Source organism: Acomys minous (assembly GCF_964271855.1).
Source record: "Acomys minous genome assembly, chromosome: 13".
Taxonomy (NCBI): Eukaryota; Metazoa; Chordata; class Mammalia; order Rodentia; family Muridae; genus Acomys; species Acomys minous.
The window spans coordinates 42,066,029-42,075,358 of NC_140495.1; the positions used below are offsets into that span (position 1 = coordinate 42,066,029).

The 9,330-nt window shown below is 48.2% G+C and overlaps 1 protein-coding gene across 1 annotated transcript; it reads left to right on the plus strand.

The window, feature by feature from the left end:
* The first annotated feature begins 420 nt into the window (after positions 1-420).
* EEF1A1 (eukaryotic translation elongation factor 1 alpha 1) lies at positions 421-3,842 on the plus strand. The gene is made up of 8 exons (XM_084752100.1): positions 421-572; positions 1,575-1,752; positions 1,855-2,034; positions 2,143-2,439; positions 2,520-2,670; positions 2,753-3,009; positions 3,094-3,328; positions 3,432-3,842. Exons 2-8 carry the CDS (start codon positions 1,609-1,611, stop codon positions 3,554-3,556), a joined length of 1,389 nt encoding a protein of 462 aa, XP_084608226.1. The 5' UTR covers positions 421-572; positions 1,575-1,608; the 3' UTR covers positions 3,557-3,842.
* The last annotated feature ends 5,488 nt before the right edge of the window (positions 3,843-9,330 follow it).

Consider the following 9,330-nt stretch of genomic DNA (forward strand, 5'->3'; position numbering starts at 1 on the left):
CGGGAGGCGAGCAGGGGGATAGCGGGACTGACGTCGGGAGGTAGCCTCCGTGGGAAGGGACACCCGGATCTCGATACAGTCTTGGCAGCGGAGTCAGGAAGGAAAAGGATAGATTTCGGACGCCCTCTTGGCCAGCTCCTCGCCGCCCCACCCCCGGGCCGGAGCAGAGAGTAATTCATACAAAAGGAGGGCTCGCCTTAGCCTCGGGGAAATCCCAGGGACCGTCGCTAAATTCTCGCACCTCCCTCACAGCCCGGATTGGCGGTGCCCGCCCCGCCGCGGCGAGAGGAGCATGCGCCCAGGGTTGAGCGTGGGTCGACGGAAGCGCACAAGCTCACAGTCCCCGGCGATGGAGGGGTGGGGTGGGGTGGGGGATGGGAGGGGGGATGGGAATGGGGAGGGGCGCGCTGAGGGGGGGGGGGTCGGCCCAGGGAGCTGGCGCGGGGCAAACTGGGAAAGTGATGTCGTGTGCTGGCTCCGCCCTCTTCCCGAGGGTGGGGGAAGAACGGTATATAAGTGCGGTAGTCGCCTCGGACGTTCTTTTTCGCAACGGGTTTGCCGTCAGAACGCAGGTGAGTGGCGGGTGTGGCTTCCGTGGGCCCGCGATCCCGCGATCTCTGCTTTTGAGCGGGCAGGGCCAGCGTGCTGCTGTCCGTCTCCCCCCCCCTCCCCGCCAGCCACCGGGCTCCCCTGCGAGCATCCCCGCCCCGAGTGGCGGGCTGCGCGGGAGGGAGAGTGGGGAGGCCTAGCGGCACCCCCATCCCTTCGCCCTCGTGTCGGGCTTGAGGCCTAGCGTGCTGTCCGGCCGCGCCGCCGCGTGCCCCGCTCCGGCCGCGCTTGGGCTTGTGCCCCGCTCCTGCCCTCCATTACTTCCTTACCAGCGGCCTGGGGAACAAAAGGAGGGGTGTGTGTGTGTGGAACTTCCTCGTAGGCAGCCCACAAGAGTCATGTTAGGTTGGAATAAGGCGGCAGGAATGGGGGGGGCCCGCCCCGCCCGTCTCGGAGCACATGTCCGACGCCCCATGGATGGGGCGAGGCCTGTGACTTGGCCGAGGGGACCAGGCGTGGGTGTTGGGGCGCCGGAGCCATGTGGCCTCAGTGCCTGGCTTGGTTTGGCATGGCCGTGCCCGCATCCCTTGCTCCCGACGAAGGGTGAGGCCGGTCCCGCCCGGCACCAGTTGCGTGCGCGGAAAGATGGCCGCTCCCGGGCCCTGTTGCAAGGAGCTCAAAATGGAGGACGCGGCAGGCCGGCGGGGCGGGTGAGTCACCCACACAAAGGAAGAGAGGGCCTTGCCCCTCTCCGGCCGCTGCTTCCTCTGACCCCGTGGTGTACCCGGCCGCAGTTAAGTCACCTCGGGCGCTCTTCTTGGAGCACCGCTTGTGGCGGCTGGTGGGGGGAGGGGAATCCAGTGGCGTTGGAGTTTGCTCACATTTGGTGGGTGGAGACTAGTCAGGCCAGCCTGGGACTGGAAGTCATTCTTGGAATTTGCCCCCTTTTGAGTTTGGAGGGAAGCTAATTCTCAAGCTGCTTAGCGGCTCAAAGGTATTTTTTCCCCAACCCCCCCTTTTTTTAGGTGTTGTGAAAGCCACCGCTAATTCAAAGCCAAAATGGGAAAGGAAAAGACTCACATCAACATCGTCGTCATTGGACACGTAGATTCCGGCAAGTCCACCACAACCGGCCACCTGATCTACAAATGTGGTGGAATCGACAAGCGAACCATCGAAAAGTTTGAAAAGGAGGCAGCCGAGGCAAGTATAACACAAAGGGAAACATGGAAGGATAAAAATCCTGGTAGGCAGAATTCCTTAAAAACTAAAGACTTGAGTGTACTAATAATAAGTTCTTTGCAGATGGGAAAAGGCTCCTTTAAGTATGCCTGGGTCTTGGACAAACTGAAGGCTGAGCGCGAGCGTGGTATCACTATTGACATCTCCCTGTGGAAATTTGAGACCAGCAAATACTACGTGACTATCATTGATGCCCCAGGACACAGAGACTTCATCAAAAACATGATTACAGGCACATCTCAGGTGTGTATAAGATGTGACAACTTCTGACTCTTGGGTTACCTCTTGGGATATTCTAGTGGGAGTACTTTTCCATTGATTAACATAGCATGGTTCCCCCATTTCTCATAGGCCGACTGTGCTGTCCTGATCGTTGCTGCTGGTGTTGGTGAATTTGAAGCTGGTATCTCCAAGAATGGGCAGACCCGTGAGCATGCCCTTCTGGCTTACACCCTGGGTGTGAAACAGCTGATTGTTGGTGTCAACAAAATGGATTCCACTGAGCCACCCTACAGCCAGAAGAGATACGAGGAAATCGTTAAGGAAGTCAGCACCTACATTAAGAAAATTGGCTACAACCCTGACACAGTAGCATTTGTGCCAATTTCTGGTTGGAATGGTGACAACATGCTGGAGCCAAGTGCCAATGTAAGTGACTTTCAAGGTGGTGGTTGAATGGGGAAGGCTTGGAGTGGGGAGTTTCTAACATTCTGACTACCTGTTTTCAGATGCCTTGGTTCAAGGGATGGAAAGTCACCCGCAAAGATGGCAGCGCCAGTGGCACCACACTGCTGGAAGCTTTGGATTGTATCCTGCCACCAACTCGTCCAACCGACAAGCCCCTGCGACTGCCCCTCCAGGATGTCTATAAAATTGGCGGTAAGTAGAACACTAGGGTACTGGACTGAGCTGCTTTGAGGTGTGTCCAATTTTCTTCACTAATATATTGTAAATGTCTTAGGTATTGGCACTGTCCCTGTGGGCCGAGTGGAGACTGGTGTTCTTAAGCCTGGCATGGTGGTTACCTTTGCCCCAGTCAATGTCACAACAGAAGTCAAGTCTGTTGAGATGCACCATGAAGCACTGAGTGAAGCTCTTCCTGGGGACAATGTGGGCTTCAATGTAAAGAACGTGTCTGTCAAAGATGTTAGACGTGGCAATGTTGCTGGTGACAGCAAAAATGACCCACCAATGGAAGCAGCTGGCTTCACTGCTCAGGTAACTACTTTTTTAAAGTCTTAGGCAAGTGTTTAAGATTGTAGAGCTTGAAGGCAAGAACTAATTAATCTGTTTATTTTTAAGGTGATTATCCTGAACCATCCAGGCCAAATTAGTGCTGGCTATGCCCCTGTACTGGATTGCCACACCGCTCACATAGCATGCAAGTTTGCTGAGCTTAAAGAAAAGATTGATCGTCGTTCTGGCAAGAAGCTGGAAGATGGCCCTAAATTCTTGAAGTCTGGTGATGCGGCCATTGTTGATATGGTCCCTGGAAAGCCCATGTGTGTTGAGAGCTTCTCTGACTATCCCCCACTGGGTAAGTATGACTTAAGCTTTTGTTGAACTGGAATATCAAGTTTGTAATAAGAAATGTTGCATGCACAAAGAAGTTACTGACAAGTTGTTTTTTTTCTGTATAGGCCGTTTTGCTGTTCGTGACATGAGGCAGACAGTTGCTGTGGGTGTCATCAAAGCTGTGGACAAGAAGGCTGCTGGAGCTGGCAAAGTCACCAAGTCTGCCCAGAAAGCTCAGAAGGCTAAATGAATATTATCCCTAACACCTGCCACCCCAGTCTTAATCAGTGGTGGAAGAACGGTCTCAGAACTGTTTGTCTCAATTGGCCATTTAAGTTTAATAGTAAAAGACTGGTTAATGATAACAATGCATCGTAAAACCTTCAGAAGGAAAGGAGAATGTTTTGTGGACCATTTTTTTGTGTGTGGCAGTTTTAAGTTATTAGTTTTCAAAATCAGTACTTTTTAATGGAAACAACTTGACCAAAAATCTGTCACAGAATTTTGAGACCCATTAAAACAAGTTTAATGAGAAATTTGTGTCTTTGGGTCAATGTGTAGCCAACAAAGTTCATGGGGGGGCGGGAATTTCCTTGTGTGTGTCTCTAGGGATTGAACTCAGAACATCTGGCTGGACAGATGTCTTCCCAGGGATAAGGCATTTGAGGTCCCAAGAGGTAAATTTTTAAAAAACTAAATTGTCTTGATATTTATAGTTGAGAGAATCTTAAGACCCTGGTGAGACAAGCTGATATAATTTATGTCAATTTAGAGGCTATAGCAGAGGCTGGGATTATATGTGAATATTCCTGAAGCTAGGGAGTAGCCCAGGCTAGTTAGCATCCAGTAGATGTACCTTAGGCCTTGTTCCTGGGGGCTTATTGGTATATATTGCTATACAATAGTAAATCTCAGTACATTGTTGCTGAATATTAAACATTGATGCAGGCCTTGGCATAGCCTCTCACAATTAACACTAGGACTTCAAGGAGTAATGTTGATTTGAACATTAACAGGCTAAGAGATTAACAGTTGTGGCTAAACAAGGGCTTTTAAAATTTTGCGTATCTATATACATGTTTTCTTAAGCCTTTGCTTGGATTTCACAAGCTGTTGGTAGCTTGCTCGTTAAGTGTATAAGGTCCTTTGAGACAACTCAACTGAAGAGATCAAGGTAAGCAAAGAGGCTGTTTTGAGATTGGGGAACTTAAATTGGGAAGTGTTAAACTCAGGTTTAACACTTAAAAAGTTGCCAGGACACCTAGTTTTTTGAAGTACGGTAGCCCTGAAAAGTGCTTGGTGGTATAGTGGCTGAACACAGGCTCTAGTGTGGGTGTGGATGGGATACAGGATTTCACAGGATTTATTGAGTTGGTATTATCTTAAATATGGATCCCAGATGTGATCATAACAGGTGGCCAAATTTAAATCTTGACTAAACATAGCTTTTAAGCACTTAGAACATAAGCATCCAATGAAGTGACATTTTCTTCACCTAAACTAGGTAAGATAGCCATTAAGTGTTTGTAGAAGTAAAGATTTCCTTCCTAAGTAGGACTGGAAGACTGCAAAGCAGAAACAAAATACCTGACCTTTGTAAGTTGTACCACAAAAGAATCAAGATCTACTTGGTCAGGAAGGGCAAGTTGGAATCCCAGGAGGTTTCCTGTAGCCGGCTTATGGGGGGAGACCTAGTTTTTGCATGCATAAGAGTACAATTAGGTGGGATAGCACCACCTACTGGCACTTTGAAGAGAAACTTGAAAGACTTTAAAAGCACGAAGAAGCGGGTTCTGGGAGATAAATTCAGGGCCTCAGGCTTAGTAGACAGGCTCTACAAAAGTAATCTTGTTTGCACTGAAAAGCATAGACTCAAGTGAAAGATGATTCAAACATTTGCTTTAAGTAGGCTAGCTGACATGTTTGGTTATAGCTTGTGTAGAATTGTTGACTATATTCCAGGTGATTCACAACAGTTGGTGGGGATAAGTGGGTAGGCACCTGATCCGAGTTCCATCCCACATACACAAAGTTGCACAAATTGTCCTTTGTCCACAGGTACATGCTGTATTAAAAGGAAGCTGATTTTGAGACTGTCTTCCTCTGTAGCCTTGCCTGTCCTGGACTTGGCTTGTAGACAAGGCTAGCCATGTCTGCCTCTGCCTTCCAAGTGCTGGGATTAAGTGCCACACCTTGCTGCTTTTCACTTTCTGAGATGAGTTGAACCGTGATAGGCTTCCCATTCTGTCTCCTCCCCCTTCTCAACACCAGTTAGCATAATGTTCATGCTTTTTTTTTATAAGTTTTTCTATTATGTATGTTGGTTTTACCTGCATGCACATCTGTATCATGCCTGGCCTGTGGAGGCCAGGAGAGGGTATCAGATGCTTTGGATTTGAGTTATAGATGGGTGTTAGCAACCATATAGATTCTGGGAATCCCTCCGCCCCCCCCTTCTCTCCCTCCCTCCCCTCTCCCCTCTCCAGGCCTTCTCTGTATCCTAGGCTGGCCTAGCCACCACCCTGCCGTACTTTTTGAGTACTGGCTTTCCTCCAGTCTGCCTCGCCAGTGCTGGGATTACAGGTTAGCTTGGCTTTGTTTTTCTATGTACTCAATGCTTGCCTCCAATCCTGGCCTCTGCCTCCCAAGTCGTGCACTGTGTTTCTCAAGTGTGCCTTGCTGTCACCTAACATGCCTACTTAGAGTTTCCTATGTCTATGTTGTATTTATACACACACGATGTTGATTAAAACAAAAGCTACCTTTTGAAATTGGTGGCTGAAGAGCAGGCTGCTCTTCCAGAGTTCAGTTTTCCCCATCCACATGGCAGCTCACAACTAACTGAGAGGATCTGCTACCTTCATACAGGTAAAACACAATGCACATAAATCTTATCAAAAGACTGACTTGAACTGGAAAGACTAAAATTAGATGAACAGCACCCAGATAGCCATGTGAAATTATAACAATATTTGGCTGGCCAGGTGGGTCCAGATAAGACTACACACAGAAACCCTGTCTTGAGAAAAAAACCAGGTGGTCTATCCAGCAGGTGTGGTGGTGCATGCCTTTAATCCCAGCACAGAGGCAGGCAGATTGCTGTGAGTTTGAGGCCAGGCTCGTCTACAAAGCCAGTCCAGGACAGCCAAGGCCACACAGGAAACAGGTGTTCTATCATCAGACCTTAAAGGCCAAAGTGACTAGCTGAAGCCTGAGTAAGCACTAGGGGCCTCTCCCTAGGCAGGTTAACTGGCTGGCATCAGACAGGATCATCTGGCTATATTCATTCCTGCTAGCCATAAAGGCTAGCCTCACTGGTTGCCCTAGTGCAGCCCTTGGACCACATACTATCCATGTCCCAGAAAAGGATGTAACATTTCTAAACAACTCATAATTTACTATGGGTTTAATATTAAACTGCCCAGGTCAGTTGTATCCACAAACATTTTTATTTTATGAAATAATATGACCACTTTTAGTGTCCTTTAACCAGCTTACAAAGTAAGTTTGTTTTATAGCATATTCATGAATGTTGAAAAGTGAATAACTTGAAAATTTCTTAAGTACTGAAATCTAAGGTTCAAATGTCAGCTTTTAACCTACAAATTAATCCCCAAATTAGACACTGCATAGGGTGCCCCACCCCCCAACCGAGGCAGAGGCAGGGTCTCATGTAGCCCAGGCTAGCCTCAAACTTTAGACTAAACTTCTGATGTTGCCTTTTTTCTTGCCTCTCCTTTAAAAAGTATGTGCATTGGTGTTTTGTCTGTGTGAGGGTATCAGATTTTGAAGTTAAAAGGCAGTTGTGAGCTGCCATGTGGGTGCTGGGAATTGAACCAAGGTTCTCAGGAAGAACAGTCAGTCCTCTTAACCACTGAGCAATCTCTCCAGCCTCTTGCGTCTACTTTCAAGTGTTAGAATTTTTCTTTGTTGTCAAGGAGAGTTTCTGTGTAGCCTTCGCTGTCCTGAAACTCACTCTATAGACCAGGCTGGACTCAAATTTACAGAGATCTGTCTGCCTCTGCCTTCCTGAGTGCTGGATTACAGGTGTGTGCCACTGTGCCCTGTAAGATCTTTTTTCCCCCTTGCTTTTTGAGACAGTTTCTTTGTGTCACCTGGTCTCACTTTGTAGACAAGGCTGGTCTTGATCTCAGTGATCCACCTGACCTCTGCCTCCCCAGTGCTGGGATTAAAGGCCTGTTCCACCACATCCCACCATGTTAGAATTTTTCTAAAAAAAATAGTATGACTTTTGCCTACATGTACATCCATGCACTGCCTGCCTATGAAGGCCAGAAGAGGGTGTCGGTCCTCCGGAAACTGGTGTTTAGACTGTTATTTGAGCCATAGGGTGGGTGCTAAATCTCCACTTTATCCTCTGAAAAAGCAGCCACTGGTCTTAACTGCTGAGCCTTTTCTTTGGCTCCTCCCCCTGCCTTCCCCAGTGTTAGGATTACACGTGTGTATTAGTATAACAGCACACCAGCTGAAGACCGTTCTCAAGAGACAACAAATGAGCTGAGTAACTCTGGGTGGTTTTGGCAATCATCACTGTCGTGCAAACTTCAGACTCTCACTGCTTCCTAACCTACAGTGACCAGACAAATGTGCTAAGAGGTTAAGCCTGTGATTTGGTGTACTCTATCAGCAACAAACCTGCAACTTTTTTCAAGTTTTTTCTCATTTTAAGTTTACTCATAGCTGGGTGTGGTGACGGACACCTGTAATCTCAGCACTTGGGAGGCAGAGGCTTGAGTTCCAGGCCAGGCCATCCTGGTCTACAAAGCCAGTCCAGAACAGCCACGGCTACACGGAGAAACTGTCTTGGAAAAAAAAACCAAACAAAAAACCAAACAAAAAAATTGACCTGTACAAGCACTAGAGGACACTAGTGACCTGCAGTGTGGGGAATGGGGTTGTCATGAGTCTGCCTGTCTTCGTGCTTGCAGCTAGGCCTTCACTGAGGCCTTGATACCTACACTTAGTATGTCCATCCCTGACTGCACTGCCTGCTTCATTGTGCATCGTTTTCTTAGTCTTGGTGTTTAAAGACTTTGATGGCCACAGCACCTTTGTGCTTTTTGATAAAATAACACGCTCATCGGGCATTTGGAGTCAACCTCCTTTAGGCTTCTCTGTGTAGCCTTGGCTGTCCTGGATTCACTTTGTCGTCTCCCTGAGTGCTGGAATTAAAGGTCTGTGTCACCACGCCTGCCTGCCTATTACTCAGTTTCTATCTATCTACTTTTAAAAATTTAGACATACAGTATTCTGGACTGCATGTGAACCAGTAGGCCAGACGAGGGCACCAGATCTCATTATAGATAGTTACGAGCCACCATCTAGACTGGTTTTACATGGTGTGGTTCTTAGACTTGGCAACATCTCCACACAAGAGCCCGGAACTGGAAAAGCAAGCTCCTTTTCAAAGATTTTACTTGGGGAGGGGCACAAAGGTGGTCTTGGTAGAAGCGGAGGCCAGAAGAGGGCATCTGACTCCTCGAATTGTAGCTATAGAGTCATCAGGCTGATGTGGGTGCTGGGAGTTGAACTCAGGTCCTCTGCAAATGTAGCAAGCCTCTGGGCCAGCTTTCCAACCTGTGCTCTTTTGTTTCTGAAGCTCAAGGACACTTTTGAGAAAAGCAACAGGGCAGGTGCACTGCAAAAATCTGCAGCTGCCAGGAAGAGGGCGCTGGAGAAGAGAGAGCATTTAAAGAAAACGCAGGCAAGGATTGAGGAGCTTCAGGGAACAGGTTGTCTGGGAAAGCATGGCCCATGCATCAGGAGGAAGGAGAAGGAAAGCTCTTCTGAGCAGCTGACAGAAGTGGGCAGGCTGTGGAACCCTTGTTTCCTTGAGAGCAGGTCTCACTGTGTAGCCAGGTTAACCTTCAACTCCTGATCCTCCTGCGTCAGCTCACGTGATGGCACTGTAAGGCTGTAAAACCACACTCAGTTTCAGGTTTGGCTTAACTACTACCTCTGATGACCTATAGAAATGGGCTCACTCTAGAGAGCTCCAGAGAG

Excerpts from the sequence above, each read along its gene's own strand:
- EEF1A1 (XM_084752100.1), top strand. The coding sequence starts at position 1,609 with ATGGGAAAGGAAAAGACTCACATCAACATCGTCGTCATTGGACACGTA. Across the intron at positions 2,035-2,142 it reads TGATTACAGGCACATCTCAG|GCCGACTGTGCTGTCCTGAT; the intron begins GTGTGTATAAGA and ends CATTTCTCATAG. Across the intron at positions 3,010-3,093 it reads CAGCTGGCTTCACTGCTCAG|GTGATTATCCTGAACCATCC; the intron begins GTAACTACTTTT and ends TTTATTTTTAAG.